This window comes from Chaetomium fimeti (genome assembly GCF_033439085.1).
Source record: "Chaetomium fimeti strain CBS 168.71 chromosome Unknown B0H64scaffold_2, whole genome shotgun sequence".
Taxonomy (NCBI): Eukaryota; Fungi; Ascomycota; class Sordariomycetes; order Sordariales; family Chaetomiaceae; genus Chaetomium; species Chaetomium fimeti.
Window position 1 is genome coordinate 2,201,777 of NW_026944330.1, and position 24,446 is coordinate 2,226,222.

The 24,446-nt window shown below is 56.6% G+C and overlaps 7 protein-coding genes and 1 non-coding gene across 8 annotated transcripts; 3 read left to right on the forward strand and 5 right to left on the reverse strand.

The window, feature by feature from the left end:
* Positions 1–258: 258 nt before the first annotated feature.
* On the reverse strand, positions 259–363 carry B0H64DRAFT_t37. The gene has a single exon. It is a non-coding gene; the product is annotated as a tRNA-Met (tRNA).
* A 745-nt stretch (positions 364–1,108) lies between these two features.
* On the reverse strand, positions 1,109–1,481 carry B0H64DRAFT_312790 (uncharacterized protein; the record flags this gene model as incomplete). Its single annotated transcript, XM_062800161.1, has 2 exons — positions 1,109–1,210; positions 1,332–1,481. Coding segments are annotated over 2 exons (252 nt in total), but the record flags the coding sequence as incomplete, so codon positions are not given.
* A 1,524-nt stretch (positions 1,482–3,005) lies between these two features.
* Positions 3,006–4,464, reverse strand: B0H64DRAFT_83876 (CCAAT-binding transcription factor (CBF-B/NF-YA) subunit B-domain-containing protein). Its single transcript, XM_062808850.1, has one exon. The coding sequence runs from the start codon at positions 4,285–4,287 to the stop codon at positions 3,346–3,348; it is 942 nt and encodes a 313-aa protein (XP_062662354.1). The 5' UTR covers positions 4,288–4,464; the 3' UTR covers positions 3,006–3,345.
* Positions 4,465–13,935: 9,471 nt separating this feature from the next.
* On the reverse strand, positions 13,936–15,167 carry B0H64DRAFT_83997 (uncharacterized protein). The gene is made up of 2 exons (XM_062808851.1): positions 14,788–15,167; positions 13,936–14,693 (listed from the first exon to the last, which is right to left on the reverse strand). Exons 1-2 carry the CDS (start codon positions 14,828–14,830, stop codon positions 14,128–14,130), a joined length of 609 nt encoding a protein of 202 aa, XP_062662355.1. The 5' UTR covers positions 14,831–15,167; the 3' UTR covers positions 13,936–14,127.
* A 1,416-nt stretch (positions 15,168–16,583) lies between these two features.
* B0H64DRAFT_371269 (uncharacterized protein) lies at positions 16,584–17,594 on the forward strand (the record flags this gene model as incomplete). Its single annotated transcript, XM_062802142.1, has 1 exon — positions 16,584–17,594. The coding sequence occupies one exon, from the start codon at positions 16,584–16,586 to the stop codon at positions 17,592–17,594; it is 1,011 nt and encodes a 336-aa protein (XP_062662356.1).
* Positions 17,595–18,807: 1,213 nt separating this feature from the next.
* B0H64DRAFT_386413 (uncharacterized protein) lies at positions 18,808–19,668 on the forward strand. The gene has a single exon (XM_062803131.1). The coding sequence runs from the start codon at positions 18,974–18,976 to the stop codon at positions 19,421–19,423; it is 450 nt and encodes a 149-aa protein (XP_062662357.1). The 5' UTR covers positions 18,808–18,973; the 3' UTR covers positions 19,424–19,668.
* A 483-nt stretch (positions 19,669–20,151) lies between these two features.
* B0H64DRAFT_84033 (VRR-NUC domain-containing protein) lies at positions 20,152–23,042 on the reverse strand. Its single transcript, XM_062808852.1, has 2 exons — positions 22,396–23,042; positions 20,152–22,349 (listed from the first exon to the last, which is right to left on the reverse strand). Exons 1-2 carry the CDS (start codon positions 22,953–22,955, stop codon positions 20,321–20,323), a joined length of 2,589 nt encoding a protein of 862 aa, XP_062662358.1. The 5' UTR covers positions 22,956–23,042; the 3' UTR covers positions 20,152–20,320.
* A 112-nt stretch (positions 23,043–23,154) lies between these two features.
* Positions 23,155–24,446, forward strand: B0H64DRAFT_472066 (uncharacterized protein). Its single transcript, XM_062807915.1, has 3 exons — positions 23,155–23,389; positions 23,540–23,859; positions 24,019–24,446. Exons 1-3 carry the CDS (start codon positions 23,258–23,260, stop codon positions 24,098–24,100), a joined length of 534 nt encoding a protein of 177 aa, XP_062662359.1. The 5' UTR covers positions 23,155–23,257; the 3' UTR covers positions 24,101–24,446.

Consider the following 24,446-nt stretch of genomic DNA (forward strand, 5'->3'; position numbering starts at 1 on the left):
TAGACACCATAGGTATACGGCTAATCAAGATGTAAACAAATACCCTTTTCTATCCATCCCTTCGTCCAGAACCTCACAACACCCAACAACAGTCGACTTCACCAAAATTAGACCGCAAAAGCACAGAACACTAACACAACCCGTCCCCCCGTCCCCACAAAACAAAAAGAAAATCCAACCCACCACCACCCCTCCTTCAAAAGCAAGCCAAAACAAAAAGCAAACAACCCTCCACATCCACATTAACTAACTAAGAACTGAGAACTGTGAGGCTCGAACTCACGACCTCAGGATAGCCCCCGTCTAAGGACGGGATCATAACTCAATATGAGACCTGCGCTCTTCCAACTGAGCCAAGCTCCCCCTGTGGGGTTTGTGTGCGTGTTGTGGTGTCCACTGGGGTTTTATAAGGCACTATGTAGGTTGGAGATGAGGGAATTTTGTGGGGTGGGGTCTGTCTGGGTTTGGGTGTTTGGTTTGGAGGTTTGTTATGCTAATGGCCTAGGTGGGGGCGGGAGTGCGAGACGGAAGGGGTTATTTACTACATACCACACACCACTGTGTATGGGGTTGGGAGGTGAGCGTGGTCTTGTGGGACGTTGGTGGCGAGTCAGGTGAAATCGAGAGATGTGCGCATACCTCCCCGAGAAACATCAAAAAGCAGTTCAAGATAGTTTCAGCCAACTCTGATATCTGAGGGTATTTCCTATCTGAGCACCAACGGCGCTTCCCTTCCCATTGGCCCTTCCTTCCCCGAGGAAGGGTGTGACCTGCTCTCATACCAGCAGCCAAAACCTCCCCTTTCTTTTGGCGCTGAGCGTGGATCGGCACCCATCTCTTGCCGTTGCTCTCCAGCACTGGCTTCCCCAACGGACAACCCCTCCCAGAGTGATCCGCACCAGGCTCTGTTCGGTGCTGAAACAAGCAAAGCTCCTCCCAGCCACCACGCCCGGAACATCAGGTAACCAACGCCCCCTTCTCCCATACCTCATTCATTTCCCCTTCCCAGCCTGGTTCGCCGCCTCTGCACGACATTAGTCTCCAGTAACAAAATCAAACGAAACGTGGATGGCCCTTTAATGCTCATAGGCCAAGCGTAAAACGTACCTCTCCTTGTGGCGTCCTCCAGCAACGGCACATCCACTGCGTTCGCGGGCAGGTGCACATACCGGACCACTGAGCCGCGGATGAAGACGTTCTTAACAGCGCTCTGGTACATCATCCCGACGTCAGCAGCGATCCCATCTATTACCCCCCCCCCCCTTTTTCCCATCGCCGCCACCATCACTCATCACCATTCTCAAACCCCTGGTAGTGTGGCACAGACTCACCATGTGCGGGTACTTGATTTCCTCCAGAACCTGGATGTTGTCGAGCTTGATGTTGAGGTACTGATCGACGCTCTTGAGGACGCCGCGGATCTGGATATCATTCTTGAGCTCGACCGTGACCTCGTGGTCGATGAGGGTTTTGAAGAAGCTGCGGTGTGGTGAATGTACATGTTAGAACCCATCCCTATCCATATCACGCCTTCCCTGGTCGACGATGCCCGCTCATTCCCAGTCACCGTCACCCTCGCTCGTGAGTCGCAGAAAGAGAAGCTGGTACCAAGGGAAGACGGCGGAATATCCCGAGGCGAGATGATAATACGGCTTGTTTCGGTAAATAACGAGATGGACTCACCTGAAGAACAACATTTTGAGTGTTGCGCCGCCTGCTGCAGATAGGTGACAGGGCAGTGCAGTGCAGTGTTGACGTTCAATTCAGTGGGTGCAGCTGCCGAGCCTGACTGGGTTGGGGTCGTTGGTGGAAGGACCCACATTGGTTTTGGTCTCAATATCAACAGCCTCACTTTTAAGGCACTACTTTATTTTGGGTTCCCTTTCTCAGGGTTCGGGTTGACTGAGAAGCCATTCGAGCCGTTCGTCTGTTCGTGCAATCAACTTGGGCCAAAAACCCCCGACCGCCCCGTCCCGAGATCTCGCCCGGCCTCATCAAATCGGCAGCCAACCCACCCCCGGGCGCGTCATCGAGCGGCCCGCTCGCAGTAGTCTGATCTGGCTCGATCCGGTTCCACCTGTCAGAGCACCCATCCTCCGATCTGATTTCACTCCAATCGGACGGAAGCCAAGCGAGGGAGGTCGGGGATGCGACCACTCAAAGCGCAAATAAGAATATCCAGTTCAATTTCCATGTATCCGGCGACGGATTAGCCATACCAAGTACAGAGTCTAACACCCACAGCGCTTCCCCGGTCGCTGGACCCGGGGTTTCAAAACATGGTTGTGAGCACTTTTTCCCCGTCCCCCTTTGGCGCCTCCCCACCTGCCATTTCCTTGCCCATGATATCCCGACTGCATTGCTCTGCTCTGCTCGGACTGACCCCTTCCCTCTCGCTGCATCCGATTCCCCGCTGATCAGTGACAACCCCAAACCACCTCCGAATGGAAGGGAAGAAGCGTAACCGAACAAAGGCGATACCGAAGCGCCCAGACGACCTGCCGCATTCTGTTTCCAGCGCTGCACCCGTCCAGAATTTTGCTGTGCTTTTTTCGTCACTATCTTGTTGTTGTTGGGTTTCCTCTTTTTTTCGTCTTTCCTCTCCTAGTTTCAGTCCCATCGCGGGTTCCATTCTGTTGCCAGTTGGTGACCGGACCACGCCCATCCATCTCGCAACTAAAAGCACAAGAGATTATCCTCGCTGGCAAAAAAGGAAAAAGAAAATAATAAATAATAGCATCGAGGGTGAGAAAGTAAAGTAAAAGCATCCACAATCAGGGGGTATGTTGGGGGGTATCCGTCGTAATCGCGTGATGCACTATCTTCCTTCCCAAAACCGCTGCAAAGGAGTGCTCCCTCCCCCGCCCAACCCGCCGTCCCAACCCAGGAAACCCCCAACCAAGAAATCCAGCCTGCCAAATGGGGACCGCCATGCTATGCTCTGTGTCGCTTATGCTGTGAGGCCAAGTGTATCGTGATATCCGGGAGAGGGAAAATACGAGATGCCCGAGCCGCTTCGCCAACCAGAACAAGAAACCAAAACACGATCGAAACCGAAAACGAGTGGTCGCTCCCGAGAGCTGCCGTGTTGATGCACAGAAAATGCCCGAGCAAGCGTTGCCCAATCTGAAAGGGAAAAAAAAAAAGAAACACTCGAAACACGCCGTCTCGCTCGGCCCACTGACTCCTCGCCAAACTCATTCCGCTTTGCGCGCGCGCGATCCCGGTTTAGATAAACAAAGAGTAAGGGGGGTTTGTCGTAACTTCATGACATGTCTTGGGACATATAAAAGGGGCATACACCTCGGCCGCATCTCTCTTCTTCCATCCTCGCCGCCTCCGTCATCATTCGTCTTCGTCTTCGTCGTCCTCGGGAGTCGATATCGCCCGCTTTGTCTTCTTCGACGGCCCGCTCGCGCCGCCTTCCGACTTGCGCTTCGTGCCACCCGTCGCAGTCTTGGTGCTCACCGGCGACTCCTCCGTCTTCTCACCGGGTCCGCCACCCGTCTTCTCCCTCTCCATCTGCGCAACCTCTTCGGCTGTTAGGAAGCGCCCACCGGGCCCGCGAGGCCGGCGCATGGCATGGTTGTGCCTCGACTCGTGCAGGTAGGGCTTGCGGCCTTTGCTAGTGAGCCGAAGCGCCTCCTCTAATCTCTGCCGGGCCACCCGTCGCTTGAGGATCCGGTGGAATTGCTTGGCGTTGACGTAAAGGGGCGACTCCTCGACAGCTCCAGACGCCATCTCGGGGGACTGCGGCGGCGGCATCTGCTGCGCAGCCGACATGGGAGGGGGAACCGCCGTGCGGGGCCCGCCGTGGTTCAGCATCGTGGGCGCGTTCGGGACGCCGGGGCTGGCGACTTGGCTAAGCCTCCGCTGTTGAGGGATGTTGGCCATCTGCTGCGGCGAACGTGGCCCTGCCCTGGCATCCTTCTTGGCGCCAACACCTGACATCCTCGGCGACTGCTGCAGGCTAGGATCCCCAGGCATGTACGGATACGATGACCCGGCGGCGGCGGCGGTGGCAGCCATGGCAGCAGCCTGCATCCCTTGTAGGCCATAGTGCATGTTTTGTTGGGCCACCCCATATCCTGGCTGATACATGCTGTGCGGCTGTGTTGGCGAGGGCTGATGTTGCTGCGACGGGAGAATCGGTGATGTTTGGGAGAGGTGTTGAGTCGATGGGGAAGTAATGCTGTTGCCGCCTGCGGAGGTGGGATACCCCGTCTGAATGTGCGGTTGTGAATGTGCGCTTTGCGGTTGTTGCTGGTATTGTGCGTATTCCATCATCCTCGGAGAGTTGCCGACGAAACGTCGAATTAGATTCGGGACAACGGCCCTGCTGCGGATGTGATAGGCGTGGGTATGGGTCGACTATTGCGGAGCCGACTGCAGGTAGATCTGATAAGGATTCGATGATGGAGACGCGACACTGAGAGTACCACTCTGGTTGATCCAAAGACTTCGCGACGGCTGATAAAGCTTAAAGGCCCTTGATCTATCGGGAGACCAAGGCACACTGACAAGCTCAAGTCACTTTGTACCTGTGGATTGGGCTGGATGTGTGCACCCAATCTATTGGAGTGATGCGTTGGCACTCGATGGGATGGGAGCGGGGCTGCGCAATTGGTCGCACCGCAGCATATGCAGGCTGATGTCGTTGCGAGGCGAAACCTGGGTGGCTCGGTCCAAGGCCTCTCGGGAGATGGCGTGGACAAACGCAGCCACGTGAGGGCGGACGGGACCGTACGAAAGCAGCTCGACTCTGTCGTGGACGACGAGCCTGAAAAATCCCCGAGTCGTGCCGACGTCGGGTTGCGGAAGGCGAAGGCGCACAAACGGTTGTGCAGGCGCAATGTTTGTCAGTAAGATAAGACCCAATGGGCGATTGACTGCGAGCTCGGCGGTTGGTCCAACTTTCGATCTCCCAGGTCTATGAACCCATCTGTGTTAGCACAGGGTTGTCAAGTAAGGTATATGAGCGAAGGAGCTCGGATGGGAAGAAGGGGGAAGGCCCTGAGTGGTGGAGCGTCTGTTTTGGCGCCTTGGGCCAGGGCCGGTTTGATGCGCTGGCATGCATGACGGGATATGCACGAGGCAGGCCCACCATGTCAACCAGCTCATCCGGCCCATGCCTAGTTGGGGCAGCATCACTACAAGACGGATGACAGAGGGCCAAAGGCAGCCTGAGGCTAGACAGCGGGACGGCGTTGGATGCGCTGGAAATGCGCATCTTGACTTCGTCGAGCCAGGCGCCAGCGAAGTCGTTGGTCCCAAGGGGCTGTCGTTTGGCGCTGCGGGGTCTCCAGTGCATGCGGCCTCTTGCCGCCGTTTCCAAAACTGCGGCGAGAATGCAATGCAGGCCGAGAACAGAAGGAAAAGGTGCAATGGGTTGCACCAAAACGTGTGGGAGTGGGGAGGTCCAAGACGTCGGACGGTGTGGGGGAGTTCTGTGTCTGGGGAACTGGGAATTGAATGTTCCCGGATGTGAGGTGAGGGGTTCGAGGCTGGTGTGAGACAAGTGCAGGAGTAAGCAAGAAGAAAAAGAAAGAAGCAGCGTACCGTCTCAAGATCTCTCGATCCTTGGGGTTTTGATCCGTTGACTCTGGTGTCCAAATCGATTCTACCAAACAAGATACTTCGCGAGTGCTAGGGCCGTTTGTGTTAGTGCACCCACACGAACGATATGAGAGGAAAGAAGGCGACGAAACCCGAACGCGATCGAGTATCGCCGGGTAGAGAGAAAATAAAAGACCTCGCACATCCGCGCCAGGAGATTGGTCCGGCGAAAGGATGCAGCCGCGGCAAGACCAACGCGTCGCTGGCGGGTAGGCTATGCAAGGACAAGAGCCCAGAAAAGGTGCAGAAACGTGCAATGGTAAAAGGTCAAGGAGGGTACTTACACGACAGTCGACGGACCGCTGTTAGACAGGGGCACCGCGCGTTAATCCTGCGGTTGCGCCTAGAAATCAGCAACGGCGCCGATGATTGAACGCCGGCGAGATGGTGTTGATTGCAGTCCGCAGGCAGAAACTATCACGGGACTGGGACGGGGCCAATGGTGAGGCCGATGTCGAGGCTGAGGGCGGTGATAGGCCTCCCGTTTGATGGTGTTTTCCTCTTCCTTATGTCGCTTGGGACGGGTGCTGATTTGCTGCCCTTTTGCGCTCGGCCGTTGACTGGCTGGAAATGAAAGCTCAAGTTGTTTCGGCAGCCCTGAAGTGGATACCCAGAGGGAAATCTTGCCGAACAAATGGCGCCTGTGGCAGAGTGTGAGTAAGTGTGAGTGGGCTTTGTTTCTTGTCTTAAAAAGTCTGGCTCTGATGTCCCGCGATCGACCGCCTCACCAAACCTCGCAAGCGGTCTTGGGGCCAGGGCTGCTGCGCATTGCATCATGGCCGAGGCGGCGGAATGAATGCAGGCCAGGGTCCCAGCACAGCACAAGACCCCAGGATTCGACTGCGGGACAAGCCGTCTGAAAATGAGAGACTGCGGGTTCGCAACACGAACATACCTGGTAGGTGTTGACTGCCTGCCTGCGCCTCCGATGCTGGCGAATGCGCCAAGGATGTCTTTGGGCTGTTTGAACCCTGGCTTCGGCGACGGTCAAACTGGCTGTCGCTGGTCCGGGCACTGGCTGCTCGAAACTCAAACCGCTGCTTGGGTTCGGAGCGGATCAAGTGACAAGCGACTCGAATGACGTCGCGCGACAACTCTTTGGGTGGTTTGGCTGTCCTAATTGGACTGCAATTGCTGCTGCTGCTGCAATTGGAGGCGGCCGTTGATTTGATGAAAAAATTTGGGGTTGTTTGGACAGCCTTCGCCCTCGTCGGCAGCGCGTCGGTGGAGAGGCGATTGGGTGCTTGATTGGTTGTGCGAGGGAAAGGAGGAGAGACGAGGGAAGGCCGAACGATGATTTGAGGGCGCGGTCAGACTGCTTTAACAAGCGGATTTGGTTGGATGAATCAGCTAGCAAGTGGGGCTATCGCAGAGGATTTTGCAGCTTCCAAGTTGCAGGTGGCTGGCGGGGTTGATGAGGGGAGGGGTAAGGGTCCGAGGAGATTTCGGGGGTGTCGCTGCAGGAAAGTGCCCATGGCGAGGATGTGCCACGGAGCGGTCAACTTTGGCAGGTGCGACGCGTGCCTGCCTCACAACCCCACGCGTCTGACGCCTGACAGCTGTCAGCCAAAAAAGAAACCTTCATCCCAACCCGAAACGCGGCCTTCAGAGAAGAGGGCCCGAAACGTCAATGTTGACGTTGACAGCGACGAAAAGGCTAGTTCAATACCTCCGCTGTCAAACTGTTGACAGCATTCCCGTTGTCCTGCATTCATTTGCTGATGACGTGACCATGATGGCCGTCGGGCTGACAAGCGAGACAAGATCGGGCACCGGGATGAAGAGGAGACCGGGATCTGGAGGAGTCCCGCGGAACGGAACCCACCACGATTCAACTGCAGTCCTTCCCCAACAACCAAACTCAAGCTCTCGGCGGGCAACACAACGAACGGCACCGAGGGCACCTCCCCTCGCCCAAATCTACTCGCATAAGATTGTTAATACCTCGAGAGTCGAGACACACCCGTCCCCGATTACAAAGTCGCGGCAGTTCCTCCAGACCACAATGCAACCGTAATCCTACCACGGCGAAGTAGTGTAGCGAGGACGGGACAGAGCCTCGCCGGCTCCGCCGTGTCTGGGACAAGCAGAATGTCGGCTTCACCGACGATCGGCAGAGCAGTCTCTCACTCAAACTCGCCTCACCACAGCCGCTGACGACTCCTCGTTCCGGCTGCCGTGTAGCTGTCGAGGTCGAGCCTAAATTTAGCCCAAGCAACCTCCCGGGCTGTGGACGTAAGAGAAGGCGTTCTCAGTCCTTGCAAATCTGGCAGTTTGAGATCAACCCTCCCTCGTGGTCCCTCATCACAATACCCGCATGCGTGGCTCTCGCCGGCACTTGCGACCCACTGAATTAGTGTTGAGGCCTTTGGACGCAGTCCATAATGGGAAGGGCCCAGTTTGCCTCCGGCCCTGAAAGGCATCAAGCGGCGCCCAAGGTTAGGCCAATTTGAGAATACCGACTCGCCACGCACTGTAATCGGCCGGCAAACAGCCGGATAGGTGGTCTTCGAGTTTGGTCGCAGCCGGGTGCCGGACCAGGGGACCGGGCAAGCAGGGAGCGGTGCCAAGTTGAGATGCGGGCCAGCGCATTGAGGTTGCAGGAAAAACGCTCGGGCTCATCGAGGCCAGAAAAGTCGGTGTGGGCCCCGACCCGACCCAGCCATCCGTCTCAATCGCCGTCGCGACCTCATGGGCCCAATGAGCTCGCAGAGCGGTCTGCGAACATCGGGCTTCCAGAACGAGCAGGGGAGCCGTCTTGCAGCTCAAGACAGCCTCAACCCCCAATATTCCGATCTCTCTTCCCAAGCCCAACACGTCCGATTCATATTCAACACCGCCCAAGTAAGTGGTGGGGGGACAGAGTGAGTGGGCACCCGTGCACGCACTGGCGCCGAAGTTCGGCAATGGTTCCCATTGCCGGAAGGGCTGACCCGAGCGGGACCATGAGTGGACGAAGAACGAAGGAACGTGCTCGATTTTCTCTGTGCACACTCACAAATTAAACGGGACATGGTCGAGGTGTATATCGCAAACACGAAGGGGCCGTGACGCGAAGAGTGACGCACGGTGCCCCCTCTGCATGAATTCTCGATCCCGATCAGGTGACGACACAATGTGTCATCCAGAGCGACGCAGGATGAGTTGTCAATTCTGTCTGCCGACGACCCCGGCAGGTATTTGGGATGAACTTGCGCCACTTCCCCGCAGCCAGGGACAAGTGCGTGGCGGGAACAGCGGCGGTGCATTCAAGTTAAGCCGACGGATGAGTGGATGGGAACGCCCGAAAAATCCCATCGTTCGAGCTCTTTGAATGGCTCAAAATGCAGCAGCAAATGATTGCTTTCGGCTTTGCTGCAAACTCACTGGCTCTTGTTTTTGGCGAATCGTCCATCGTTTCACGGATAACCCTAACCCGCTTCGTATCACATCAGCTCTTACACAGTATGCCCATCCTGCATTTCTCCCATCGCAAAGTTCCCGTACACAGTACACAGCCGGCTGCTTCGAGCGCAACCGCGTGTCGCGAATCCTGGTCATTGCAATGTCGCAACCATCCTCCATCACATCACCACCTTCATCTCCCCAGGCGCGCAACTCGGCACAACAAGTACCGGCGCAGCATTCGAAGGGCGGCCTAAGATTGCTTTCAATGCGGTTCCGCTGACACCGATCATCGCTCCTCATCTCGCTCGCTCCTTCTGGGTTCAGCAGCAACCGCCCAAAGCGAGCATGCCGCCAGGCCGCCAGCCTCGACAGCCGCTTTGTGACTTGGAAGTTTTGTCAATCGCCCACCGAAGTGGCCCCGCGCAAGAGCGGGATCGGCCGGCGCAAGGACAAGGGAAAAAAAGGCCAAGTTCGGTCGCAAAGCGCGGAACCGCAGGTCTTGTCTTTTGCTGGGCAGCCGGGGACAAGTGACCTTTTTCAGCGCCCCTCGCCAATGAGCATCACCGTCACGCCCTGTCACAGGGCTCTGCTCCACCGGCGCGGACCTCGGGCGCGAGGCTCTTCCCGTCGGCACTCACCTCCACCATTGGCCGAGACGCTGCGCTTTTACCCCGGATTCTGCGGCCGCGCAAGGAAGCTGTGGCTCTGTTTCAACCTCCAGCGTCCGTTGCCCCCCCGGAAGAGAGCCTATCACCGCCGTTGTCCAGCGCACCCGCAGATATGTCGTGAGTTCCGTGTCGGCGACGGGAGGTCGGCACACCTGATCTCTGTCACCGGAGTGATTCCCGCCTCGCTAGCCGTCGATCTCTCTCTCTCTCTGCAAACCTCCTCGGAGCCCATGCTTGCTTGCTTCTTCCATCCCGATGAAATGTTAAAACAACGCGCCCTCTCCCCCCCCCCCCCCCCCCCCCCCCGGTTCATCCCATGAGGTGATGTCTCTCTCTCGCCTTGCCAATTTGGGCAACGAGCTCCCCCCTGTCCCTGTTCCTCGTGAATCTTGGTCCTCCGGGCGAATGAGATCGTGAACATGGCGTTCCGCGCTGCCATTCGACGGCGAGATTGTCGCATCCTCTCCCCATGCCATGCCCCCCCCTGTCACTGTCGTCTCTCGCACGTGTTCTTCTCCGCATCTTGCACTTGCTTGGCATGGGAAGGTTCATGTCTCGGTGGTCTGCCGCATGGGTCGGCGCTTGCCATAACGGGCTGGCTGTCGGCGTTGCTCTGTTGCCGGAGTGGGCGGTTGCTCCGTGTTTGAGTCCAGCAGCCCCGGGGGGCTTGGCTGGTTGGGGAGTTATGTCGTCGGCTGGTGGGGAAATGTCAGGATAAGCAAGTTGAGGGTGTCTCCAGCCTTTCCGAGCCAGCCGCGCCGCGCTGAGCTGGCGGTGATTGGGGGTGCCGTGAGAAAAGTTCAGTCCTGAATGAGGCTGCAATGACCTTTAGCATTCGTCGACGCGGCCACTAGTGTGCCGTTGTCTCGGCACCTCGGTTGGATATCCGCCCCATCACTGGGTTGATCGCTGTGGTGATAATTAGCGAAACGTTCCCCTGGGGGGGGGCTTGATCAAGTGGCATGACTATTGACGCGTTCCTTCGGAGTGACCTCGATTCAGCTTTTGGGATGTCTTCAACATGGTGTGCGGCGAAGCCCCTTTCGAGGGCGTGTCGAAAGTAAACAAAGCTCCCCTAGCTCCGGCTTAGAGATATATCTGGGAACTCATGCTCGGTATCTCGATGATATTGTTTCAGCAAGAACTGTGGGGAATAGTAGACTGTTCCACAAACCGCTGGTAGGAACCTATGGCCGTCACCTCATTGGTATTACTATCAGTGGGTATGGATGTAAGAGGGCCGGGGCGTCTCCCAGCTATCCGGTCTCGCTGAGCAAATTAATTACGAGAAATAAAGCAGGGAGTGGCAACAGCAAGTATGCCGAAGTTGTCTCCCCGTAATTGCCTACACTTTACGTCATTGATCTCCCGTCTTGTTATGCCTCGAAGCCCCTTTGTGAACATTGAATGGGTGTGAACTATGCTAGCGGGCGCAACCTAGCGAAGGATCAACCGATCGGTACGAGAATGGGCGTCGATAGATTAATGCCGAAAAGTACCGGAAACAGCAGAAAGAAAATCAGGGATTATTGCCTTTTGTGTGACACCTATGGCGCGTTTAAGTTCAGCCTCACGGGGGTGAAGTCGTCATATCATATCAACTTGTGCCTGCGGCGTCGTTGAGCACACACTAAAGCTAAACATGGAAGGTGAGCCTCTTTCAGCAACCGTCGATATGGTTGACTGGGTCGGCGCGGTTCCTTCTGGATTCAGTGGTTCCTTCCGCCTTCATTGTGATGGGCTTCACGAAGCCCCTGAGATGACGGGCCGGGGTGACGCTCGACAACACTCGGAAACAACGCGTAGCAATGGGCAATTTCATGGTTCCAATAAGCAAGCCTTGTCTTCGTGGCCCCGTCTTGTGGGCTGATGCCGTGGAAATCACCAGTATCCGTCAGCGACGCGATCAACCCGGTCAAGCTACTTGATATCGTCAGCTGTGGAAATACCAAGAGGCGACCGGTTCAATGGTCTTGCCCTGGAACTTTTGATATCACAATGCGTCGGTTTTGGGCTAAGGTTTGTTGCGATGGCAGAGCCATGTAGGGGTTATGACATGGAATTTTCTGGTGATCGCCGTGACAAGACGGCACTGAGAACCCCATGCCACTCGGTAACTATCGTCATCACATGTCAAGACAATGATGGACACGCGCTTTAGTGACGTGACGACAGGTAAACACCATGTCTGGATAAGTCCGCGGAAAGAATAGTGAACGTCGATATCGAGGATCCCAGCGAAGGGAGTTGACTTCTCCTAACCGGAGAAAACATGAGGCAAGAAGTGGTTGGGAGGGGGGGGGGGGGGGGGGGGGGGGGATTCCCGACCTACCTTGGTTAGAGGTAAGTTGGAATTATTGTTGTTGGGATGATACAATTTGCTGTTTAGGTCAGAGTCCAAAGCTGAGCTTACACATGTCGACAGGTGCTATTTTGCTGAATGTTTTAGCTACGCAGCTCACATGAACGACGACGACTGGAGATGATGGTGAGATGACGTGGGTATTTGAGAGTAAAGATGGCAAATTTGCTTATAGTGCAATAATTATACCAAATATTTTTGCTAACATCGTGGGTCTCAACCCGTTCACTGCATTAGTTGAACGCCAGCGCAGCGGCTCGCTCCTTCCTGGCCCAATCCACCACAAGTCCTCGCCCGGGCGGCCAAGGTGCTACCTGCCCAAGATGTTACCCGGCTCCTTCCCACTTTGTATTCTCCCTCGGAACACGAGTCAAAACTGGTGCAGTACCACATCTACCTACCTATCCTGGGACTCTCTCGGTTCCGTTCCTTTCGCTCCAATTCCACCACGCACCACCAACAATACCACTGGGACGTTAGGATGCACCGAAACGGGATACTTAGGAAGGTAAGCAAAAGCAGAGGCTCTTTTGCATGCTAGACACTGGGTAACGATCTGAGTCGAGCTGACTGACGGCTAGGTACCGTCTTCTCCTTGGCCACGCACTGGCGCAAACGCGACACGTGAACCTGTGTAGGGTCGTCTCGAGCCTCTGGCCGCTCGCTCGCCTCGTCAGCCCTATGATAGATCGCAATCCCACGGGCGTGCCGATAATCAGGAGCCCAGGACTTCTCGGCTGCGTGGCTAGCTAGTAAGTTCTCCAGTCCCTCCATGCCAACGCCAAGGTATACTTCAACGTCAAAACGCCCAGGTGGAAACCCTTTTGGTCGATTTGACTCTGACACATTCTGTGTGGGAAATAGAGACAGAAGGATGCAGTGGCCTCCGGGGTGCGAAAGCGGCACGAGGAGGACGGGGAGCGGCGAAGCGTTTCGGCGAATACCTCTGCGGGCAAGACGGGCCAGAGTCCCAGAACCGCCATGGATCGAGTCTCGAATGTCTCTCTGGCCATGTTTTTCCTGGTTGGAATGTTGCGTTTGCCGACGATTTCCAATGATAATCCATCGACCGCCGCCCAACCACCACCGACAGAGGACCAAGGAGTCGCAGGATCACCCTATTGATTGTCAAGGATCGTGATCACTGCAGGTCCACCAGTAGGGGGCACTGTGTCTCGCGACCATACCAGCCCCGACCATACACGCAACTCGTCATGACACGGGCTGTGCGGCGTCAACACCAAACGGGAAGTGTCGAAGCAAGTTCATGCGGTTTCTGAGGCATGTCCACCTGCTTCCCGCGGAAACAGAAACAAACTCACTCTCGGTCCAGTTGCTGTGCCCAAGTGGGCTGTCTGCCTTGCAGCGAAGGATCCATAAGCGGCTTGAATAGCGTTTACTGACGGTGAGCAGTTGGTTCGAACAGGGAATGCGTGGAAGGTAGCCGCGGAGAGAGCAATATCTCTCTTCATTTGATCCTTAGACGCCCGGCGGTAACTGAAGGAGCAACGGTCTCGTCCTTTTCCGGGACCAGGACTGCAGCTGGAGTTGAGACCAAGGTGTCGGTTGGAACTTCAAGGTCTGTCGACCGGCAAAGAGGAGTCGACGAACCTGCACGTACGAGGCATAGACGCCGAGTAATCGAGTCGCTCCTCCTAATCGACAGGCTGTAATCGAGGTATCCTGGGCAATAAAACTCTGCGTCGGCATTCTTGGCCATGACGAAAAGAGTATCGAAGCGCCAAACCAGGTATGGTGCAAGCAGAGACGGACAGCGGAGGAAGCATCCACTCGTCGACATGGTGAGCGTGCAGGCGACAAGGGCTAGGAAAGCGGCAGGGAGGACCCAAGTAACCCACGCGGCTACCCACGTTGTTTGCGTGACAGATGGCGCCGCTCTGGTTTCTATAGCGGCTATCGCACCACCTGTCAGGCCAATGGTCCGTTGACCCGCAACCTTGCCGCCGAAAAGTTCCATTCTGAGATATCAGCCTCCGGCGGACCTCACGTCCGCCTCGCCGATGGTTTGCAGGCCTTTGGGTTCGACAGGAACATGAACATGCGAAGGATCGGTTTATCGACAGCCACGATCCCTCACCCACAGGAGCCCTTGAACCCCGGAACCAACCACGGAAGGCAGGTGGGAAACCGCCCTCGTGGGCGATGCGGCGAAAGTGGCACGTTGAGTCGGGGTGGACAGAGCCACGGCAGGCCGCAGAGCAGGCCGCTCCTCTCGATCCGATGGACGGAAGCAGTGTTACCGGAGGAACAGGCGCGCGCTCTGTCCATGTTATATTCCCAGGACCAAGATGGTTTGGGGGGTTGCCGATGGTGAGCCAATGGTTGACTGGTCGGGGGCGGCAAGATACGTACCGAGCCCGACGGTGTGGGAGCGCCAGCCAACCGAAGCCCCCAACGCCGAACTAGCTCTTGCAAGCGCGTCAACAGCCGCGGGGAGGGTGTTGGTCGCGGTTCGGTATGAGGTCTTGGAAGATGCGGCCTGAAATAAGCGCGCCTGCGTATCGAGTATTCGCCGACGGGCAGCCACTGAGTTCCCTCGCGCAAGCGAACTGATGGGGCCCTTGGCTTTGGGTAGCTACAGATGCAACTTCGTGGCGCGCGCTCCGTCGAAGCATCCGGAAGGGCGGCTCGGGGGTGGTCTAGCCAGTTGACATGGTCAGCGTGGAAGCCATGCAATGGGTTACCCGCCCAGCGGCAGATGAGCTGCAGAAGGGAAAGGCGGTTAAGACTTACACACCGAGTGGTTCTGCATATATGCGCCATTCACCCACCACATGGGGCACAATATTAAGAGACCGAAGTTTCCAGGTTGTCCGAGTCGAACTTCAGCTCAAGAACCCATCTTCTTCGCCAACCCAAAGTCACCCTCCCACCCTCAACTTGAACCGACGCTTTCTTTCCATCCACAGGCTGGTTCCGTGGGCATACTTTCACCTTAATCCCAGAGCGCCGGACGTGCCCCCTTCTTCTTTCACTCTGCAGACCTATCAGAACTGCTTCACCCATCTCCTGCTGTCCTATCAACACCCCATCTTCACATCACGACTCTTCTTTCGCCTTGACCGTTTCTATTCTCGACTGCGATATCACATTTCGTCAACACCGAGATCAAGACAGTCGAGACACTGTCAGCTGTCGTTGTGGTACCTGGTGAGCGGCAAAGACCTGACCAATCAAAAGACGCGATGCTAATAATATCACCTTAGCGCCCATCCCTGCTGAGAGTCCCGCGCCCATCACCAATCAGGCACAAGAGCCCCGTCCCAGCGGTTGAGATACCGACGCCATCACGATCCGCGCGGCCTTGGTGGCTCGTGGCAAGCACCAAGCATCTTCCACAGTTTGTACTGGGCCCGGCGCCTCTTTTCTGATCCGCAAATCGGAGCATACCCTCTCCTCTCGGCGAGCACGAGAGCTTTTTTTGAAGGTTTGCACTTTGTGCCTGGGCTCCCTCCTCTTCGCAAACCAGCAAATTACCCCGTGAAGCGCCCGCTGACGGCTTTGGTCCCAGTTCAGACTTAAGAGGGCAAATCCCCGACTCGGACATCACGACCAGTCTGCCTCGGCGGCTCGACATATTGAACCCTGTTAGGCGCTCAGTTGAACAGGCAGTACTCCGTAAGTGCATGCTTTTTTATTATCTCATCTCCCGTTTCCATCCCCCATTCAAGGGCCCCGTTCCCGCCCATTCCTTCACGACGAGCGCTTTTCCCAAGAGGAACTGCGGAGGAACAAGTTGAAGAGCACGGGCATCAAGACGGGCAAAGCCAGCTGCAACCCGAGTCACATCTCAAGCACACTCTTTCACCCTTTCACCCTCTCACTGCCGCCGGAGAGATCCCTGTCGAGTGGTCGCTGCTCGCTTGTCAAGCCTGCCCCACCGCGGCCGCCCTCTTGATTTGCCGCTGCTTTAACGCCGCCCCCCTCCAACGAGGTGTGCTGTCTCTCTACCCCTGCCCGCAACCCGATTGCTTCTTCCGCCTGTCTTCTGCTTTTGATCTCCTTCTCGTGGCGTGTCGAGCGTCAAACCGGCCACTCAGCGCAAACACACTTTTTTTTTAGGCACGAGTAGCTAATACTCTCCCTCTTCCCTCCAGCTCAGCCGATCTTCACTTGTCGTTTGCCCCCACTTGGTCTCAACGCGGGCCGATTCAGCAAACCAAACGACGCCCACCTGCTGTTGAGCTATCCCAAGCCACGCAGCAGACCCCGGTGTGCCAACCCAGTGTTCTGGGATTCAGAGATACAGGGATACTGCGCGCCAGGAACCCCCCGTCCGAAACTAGCCCACGCGGGGAATCAGCGCTCGATCCTTCTGTTTGGAGCCTGGACCTCCCTCCGTTGTCGACCCATCCCTTCATATAATCATTGGTTACCCACCCTCCCGCACCTTGCGCCTTCTTCCTCCGCCTAACTGCCGGCTCTTCTCTCACCCTCCCCCGAGGTGAGTCGACTGCCAGTTCGACAGCCGCACCATACTTGGAACGCACACACCGACCTTTCTTTCCACCACCATACCACCCGCCAACATGTCGACGAGACCTACCCTGAGGGTGTCGACACCCCTCACCGCAAACTTCCCCCACATCCCGCCATCCGCCTCGGAGCTCCGGTCTGCCGTATCGTTGCCGTCGGCCGTCTCCGCTGGCACACCCCTATCCGCTATCTCGCGGACATCGGCGTTTCGGGACCCCATCCCTTCCTCCGGGCTGCCCTCCGCGGGGCTTCCCTCTGCCGGCCCCTTCAGCGCGACAATCAAACTGGAGCATGACCTCCTCAAGACGCCCATTACCCCCCCTGTCGCCTATCTGGACTTCCTCAAGGGCATGTCCCTGGTCTCGCCGTGCCTTGCTTCGCCACCCCAAACAGGGAAGTCGGTGTTGAACCGAACAAGCACAGTAAGCACCACTAGCAGCACGAGCAGCGCACGTAGCAACGACAGCAACGAGAGCAACGCAAGCAACTCCTCTACCGAGACGGAGGATTCCGAGAAGGAGAAGGGCGACCAGATCGAGAGCGCGCCGTCAACGGCCCGGTCTGAACTGAGCTGCGAGTGCGACGGGGAGAAGGAGAAGGAGAAGACGAAGGGCTCCAGGCCCGCGCCAATAGATACGAAGAAGCCCGTCACACCCCGTGGTGGCCCTAACTGCCCGATGTCCGCACCACCCGCCGGACCGACAGTATTCCCCAGTATGAAGCTGCCCGCCTCACCCGCCGTTACCACAGCCGGCATCTACTCGCCAAGGTCGCCGCTCAGTGCCGCATCTGTGAGGTCGGCCTTTGACTGGGAAGCCGCCCTCAAGTCGAGGCGATTCGCCGAGACCCCAGGCTCAAAACGCCCCGCGGAGCCGGAGACACCCGGTCTCCAGGCCACTGCTGGCACGCCCGGAACACCAGGACACAGCAAGCGGGAGTCGAGGTCCAGCGTACGACACATCCGGGAGGTTGTCACGCGCACAGTTACCTACACGCCCAGGATGGCGCCCGCGCCCAAGGGCAAGAGGAGGAAGATCGACGCCGACACGGCCGTCAAGTCATGAAGCCGGCGAGCGGGGAAAGGGATTCGGATATGAGGATATGGAACTGCGTACATAATACCTACTACGTGCGGTACTGGCTACCGCCACATAAACAACAACACAGCAACACACCAGCCGGCTCGGCTGCTGCGACATCACTTTTCTTTTGTTTAAACAACGATGCATCGCATCACACTACCCACATCACATACCCACGGGGTTCGCGACAGAGGAAGGGACATGGCTTTTCACAGGCGCCAAGGGATGGGACAGACGGGGTCGGCGAAAAGAGGGGGTTAGCCCACGCAGTTTTGCGCCGAACGTATGGATGGATGGATGGATGGATGGATGGATGGATGGATGGGTTTACATTGGGGTGACCACGGTGGGGCGCGGCGTTGCAGGACGGCGTCTTTTTTGGGATATTGGACCAGACCATGGATGGACATGGCGATTTGGAGGATGGAGGTTTACGAGTCGGATATGGCCCCCAAGCATGGGGGCCAAGTTAGGGGGCAAGTTACATAGTGGCATGGGGCTGGCGGCGGTATTACAGCGGTTACATGTGAATAGTGAGGGATTTGCCTGCCCATATTTGTGTAGTTCGTGAGGAATTGGATACCTTGAACCTACAACCAACATCTCGTTTCCTTTGCGGTGATTGTGATGGTTGATTGCCTGGGGACGGGCACGTTTGCTTTCCTACTGCATATACCCAACCGCAGCAGGTTTGCAGCCTGTCAGGTGGCCGCTTGTTTGTTTATTTGTGTTTATGTGCTCTACTCTGCAGACTCTACGCGGCCATCCAAGCGGGCCAGTTACCTCGTGCGTTTGTTTTTGTTCTGTCTTCATCGCGAGGGGGTGGTCGCATGAGCGGCGGCCTGTCGATGCATGCGGGAGCTCCCCTCCCTGGCCGGTTGATGGGCGGTGACAGGTCTCCAGGGTTACGTTGACAGGGAGCTCTTGTGACTTTTGTTTTGGTAAGGTCGGTGCTAAACTAAACTAAACTGCTGATATGGTCTGTGAGGCATCCTCGATGTTTGTTTGCTTGCTGACCGATCAGATGATCTTGCTGTTGGATCGAATATCGATCTGGCCCCCGACGGCTGCCACAGTGCATGCATGGTGGAGGGGGGCGTTGGAGGGAGGTGTGTAAGTGCCAACCCAACCGTAACTATTTGGTGTAAGTACCGAATGAACTTTTCTCACGGTCAGTTTGTTCGATATGAGGACACATTCACTCAATCTCCATCTGAGAGCTCAGGCACCCCCCTTGCCAAAAACACACCGACTTCTCTCCCCTTCTCCCTCTCTCTCTCTCCCTCCAGCCAGCCTCGCTGCGCAGACCTTGAACAGTCCGAGATTCGTTAAAGCGGCAAGAAACCTTCCCAAACCCGCCCATGCCCAAACGAGCCAAGCGCAATCCCGCCCGCATGGTCAAGCTCAAGCCGGCCCCCACCCGGCGCCCTCTCACTGGCCGGGCCCTCGCCCTGCTAAGCGCCCACACCACCCGGGAGGGGTGCTGGTGCTCCACTTCGGCTCCCCAGTTCGCGAATCGCGCGTGTCGTTTCCGAGGGGAACGCTGTTGTGGTGTGTGTCGTCACTTGCAGTTGCAGGAGGGGTGTGCCAGGTGCGGATATGGCGAGCTGATTGGCTGGGTAGAAGGTGCTGTTAAGCGCCCGTTTTTTTGGAGGGGAGAAGTGGAAAATCGAGGTGGCATGGCATGGGGGAGACAGGGCATAATTTGCCCATTCATTGAAAGCAAGATGGCAGGTGTGAGGTGGGCTTTTGTTTTTGTTAGGGAACAATTGTTGAGAAGTACGAATAGTGGATGCCAGGTGTTCTGGTGAGACGGAAACGCTTCACTGAAGTCTCTTCAGGTGCTGAGTGAGCGGCTCGCCCACCGCGAGCAGACGCACGCTTCTCCTGCGGCTCAAAGGGTTGGTGATGGGAGGCCTGGTCCATCACGTTTCTTGCTCGGTGCCCGCCTGCAAGCACTGCATTTGCCTGCTGAATTGTGGCGTCTCGCCCGAGAGACAAGGTCCATCCGGGCGTATCTTTCAGTTTTGGGTAGCGGAGGAGGTTAATGTGTGACTACTTGCATTGCAGCGACGGCTATGTTTCATTCGTCACATTCCGTGCAAGACGACGCTGAACCAGCGCATCTGATTGGTGCTGAGCAATATGTCGGCGTGCAGAAGGTCATCGTAAACAAGTTCGACGTCCGGCTCTAAGATTGGCGAGGAACTGAAGCGTCAGGTATTTTGCCCCTTGAGGGCCTCCCGGGGCAATATCGAACGACCTGCCCTTCGAGTCTGGGGTCCGAGTGTGAGAAGGGATCTCGAAACTGCATCCAACCTGAAACGTCAGCTGGGGGGTTCCTTTTTGCCCCCTTTCTCAGTAGTGACATTGCGGGTGGAACGCAGACGTCCACGTTTCGAAGGCTTGCGGAACATTTTGAAACGCCTTTTGCTGGGACGGCTCTATATTTGGATTTGTTTCATTTCCTCCTGCCTCCCCACGTGCGAGTCGCTGGTCGAAAACCCCTGGTGAGGTCCGTCGCTTGTGCGCGGGCCGTCGAGCGCAAGGATGCCTCGATGTCCTTGAGGCTATCCCGGGCCGAGGCAGGAAAAGGCTTTGGTCACACATGGCCTGAGGCTCGGAGATGAGGTTGCTATTTTCAGCCTGTTCGTTGGCGGGAAGAGTCAACCATTCGCCCGGCGACACCGAGGAGGTTGGTGCCTCGATCAGCTCGCTCGCACATCTCGAGCTATCGCATTGCACAGGGAAACGCGGACTCCCGCCCCGGTGAGGACATTGATCCACAGGCGCTGAGTGTCGCTGAGCCGGTCGTTGGCGCTCTTGACTTCGGCAAACATAACCTCCCCTTTTCGATAACCGCCCTCGCCATCGTCTCCGCCCGTCCGCCACAGGATGAGGTCCGGTACGCCGCCTCCCCGAGCCCTGTACTCTTGCGCCATAACCTTGCACACGGTAGCAAGCGCCCCTCCGTCGAAACAGGCCACTAAATCGGCCAAGTCGTCAACCTCGAAGTCCCAATTTAGCCCCACGACGCAGGTGCGGCGCTCGTGTTCTCGCTCATGAACATCTCGTAGTATCCGCTCGGCCTCTCCGTTGGCGATCTCGACAAGTCTATGGTTGATTTGGCTCGTCCGAGCCGGGTAGAAGGCATCGGTGTGGAGATCGAGTGGACAAGTCTGGAAAGGCGTCTGGAAGACGTTCGGTATGTAAACGAAAAGGACATCGTAAAACAGATAGGCAAACAGCGTTCGTAGAATGCCCCCCTCGCTGTGATACCCCTTCCATCCCTGGCTACGATAATGTGACAGGCACATGTCCTCAACACTGACGCGGAGGGGTTTGCCGTCCTCGCCCGGGTCGCCTAGTTCGTCAAGCCATATCGTCTTGGTGCTCGTTCCGCGGCCTGCCTTCCCTTTGACATCTGGCTCGTCTCGAACCACCTGAGTGCCTTGCACGGTGTGCTCTTCCGGTTCACGCAACTTTACGTGCCCGAAGTCATGTTGGAGGCGGCGAGGGACCCGTAACCTCTTCTCTAGCTTGATGAGGCGCTTCTGTAAGTCATAATGGTAAATCAGGTGGCAATCGCGGTCCTCGAGAGCGGTTTCGCAGGTAGTAACTGCGATTCGCTGCCAGTGTTTCTTCCGGACCTCAGGGTCAGTCGACACAGGATCAGGGTCTGCCTCCCACATATACCGTTCTTCGAGCAATGCCCTGCGCTGGTACCAGAAGCCGCGGCGTGCGGGATGGAATAGGCGTTGGTTGAGGAGCTCGGTGAGCAGTTGATGCTCCTCCTTGTAGTTGTGTAGACGGCCGAGAACATGGGCCGCCTTGTGCGCAATGCGCGTGAAAGCATGCCCTGCGTTGAATCGGCGAAGGTAGCCACCCTCACCAAACTCGTACACATGGTTTTCTTTGTCGTTCTCTTCGTTGATCAGCTCTCTCCAACGAGGCGCGATGGTTTCGAAGACGTCGAGAATTTTGCGGAAGCCTTCCTCTCCAGGTGGGCCGTTGAACTCTAGGATGCTGTCGACTTCAAACTCGGTTCTCATGGAGACTTCGAACTCGAGAAGGTGCCGCCGGGACGGGAATATGTTGGTTGATCGGCACACAATGTAGTCGGGGTAGTTTCGTCGGGCCATCTTGGCTAGGATGATGGTTGTGAGCGACTTCTCAGTCCACTCTGTTGAGCGGTAAAAGACCAAGTGAACACGTTCAAACAACTTGAAAACGGGCTCTGACAGCCTGATGAGAGGTCCAGTAATGGCAAGGATTTTGTTCAGGAAGTGAGTGTTTCGATTCGAGTCTTGGTTTCCTGGGCTGCCACCGGAGGCTGTTGACTCGTCCGTACTGGACCAGCGGAGGCCTACAGCCATTAGACCCGACTGCTGGGCGCTCGCGCGGCAGAAAGCCTTGGTGAGGTCGGACTTGTTCTTGCCCTGGACTTTAGCCTCCTTGGCAAGCGCTTTGAGTTCGTCAAGGCTCAGCAGAGAAGCAGCCTCCTCAATGGTCTTGATGCACGAGTTGGATTCATCGGCAAAGCAAAAAGCGCCATTCGACTTCCAGCAATGCGAGCCTCCAACGTTGTCATTCAGTCGAGGATTGGTATCAGCCAGCAACGGCCGGGACTCAAGCAGACTAGCAACGGCCATTGGCATATTTGAGATATCATTGTGGTAGCCCAAGCGCTCAACACGGTGCCAGAAAGCGGTTTTGCGCAAAAACAGACGTACGTACCTGAACCTGTCAGAGAGTGGTCATGACAAATGACGGGAATGCTCACAGATACTGAGCCTCGTAGCTCAAGCCTCGCCACTGCTCAAACACACACTTCTCTCCGACATCAAACAAATGTGACTCGTCCTCGAGAACGGTGTCTAGGGCAAGATTAAACGCGTCGACATAGATGGAGCTCTTTCCTCGAATCCATTGTCGGGTATCCGTCCCAGAAGAAGCATTCTCCTCCGTCTTGTCCTGAGAAGCCTGAGATGCCTGCATGGTCTCATACTCTTCGATAGCCTCATTGTCGATGGCGACAGTAGGAAGTGAGCTTTCGAAGGCTGTTTCGTGCTTTGGCCCGGCCGAATCGCTCTGATCGACCTCAGAGGCGGGTGGACTCTCGCCTGAGGTATGTCCCCTGAAGGCCAACAAGTCTTCCTCTTCTCCATTCGAAATGGCCGGAGACGAGTCTCCATCCTCATCATCGCTGCTCTTCACCTCAGCGAGTCGGGCCCTTTTCCTCGGAGGCTCATATGGTCTCTGCTCTAACTCGGGTATAAGAGGTCTAGTTGCTGGTTGCACCAAGATTTTGTTGGGTTTGGATCTTTGGATGAACCGATCCATTTCCGTGATAGAATCGACACAAATGTGTGTGAGACCATGATGAGGAGAAGGAGCGAGAACTTGAAATTGGATTTGACCTCTCCAGGCAGAAAAGGGCTGAGAAGCAAGCGCGACGGGGGGGGGGGGGGGGGGGGGGGCTCCTTCTTTCTTTGGACGCGACATCCCGTGACTCCGTGTCCTGCAGCAGTGGGGCTTTATGGGGCATCTTAAACTCGTCGAAGCTTCCATGTCCAGTCGCAACGTGAATTTGTGCTCGACACGCCAGGTTCAGACACTTCCAATCATCATTTTACACCAAGAAAATGTCTGAACAGACAGCTCCACAACAGATCCCGGGCACGGAAAACCCAAATTCCCACCCGGAAACAGTCAATGGCATCCCCGCCCAAAACGCGACCGACATCTCCATGACAGACGCCCCTGCCCCGGCAGCAGTAAGTCCCTCCCTCCTTTGACCTGCCAGTGACCTGCATACAATCCCACGGCTGCTCTCCACACAAAGCACTTTGAACCACAGTCCGAAAGGTTCCTTCTTCCCACCTTGGTACCTCCCTAAACTAACCTCGAATTCACCCCCACCACAGCAACCCCCCCAGCAGCAGACCACGCCCCCAGCCGCACCCTCCCCCCTCTCAACAACAACAGCAACAACAACAGCGCGGATCCCAACCCCCGTCCCCACGCCAGGACAGCCACCACAACAACAACCGCCTCAAGCACAAAACCAACACCAGCCCACATCGCGCGCCGCCTCGCAACATCCGACAGACGCCAGCGGCGCGACACCAGCAGGCTTCGCAATGCCGGCCGAAGCGGCGGCGCACGGCGCGCCGGTGCGCCAGTACCTCAACAGCCATGTCACGGGGGTGTTGTTGGAGGGGATGAAGATCGTGGCGCGGGATCAGTAAGTGGTTTATTTATTTGGTCACCATGGCGGGTTTCAAGCTCGTCATCCCCCGGGGGCCTCTTCATTTCTGGGTTGGGTTGGGTTGGGGAGAGGGAAGGCTGCCGAGAATTGGAATTGGAATTGGAATTGGATGCTAACAGGTATGTGTCATGACAGGCCAAAGGATCCGCTGCGCGTGCTGGGAGAGTTTCTGCTGCAGAGGAGCAAGGAGTTGGAGGGCAAGGATGGGAGTTCGTAGGGCGGACAGGACCAACCGGGGCTACCTGGGGTGAAGGACCAGATCGAGGTGAAGGGCCAGCCTGAGGTGGAGGACCGACAGTCTCTGGTACAGAGGAGCAAGGAGGCGGAGGTGAAGGAGGAAAGCTCGTGAGGCCGACAATACCACCAGGGCTACCTGAGGCGAAAGGACCGGTCGTCCGGTGTAGGATGGGACGGGGAAAGAAGACACGCGCCGCTTAAGTGGCACTGGCGACGGACGGGGCGGTGATTTGCGAAAAAAAGAGTCGGGAGTGGTTCGGCAAGGAGTTCAAATGGATATCGGACGTTGCTGGGGCTCGAATATCACTTTACGCAAATCATACCAC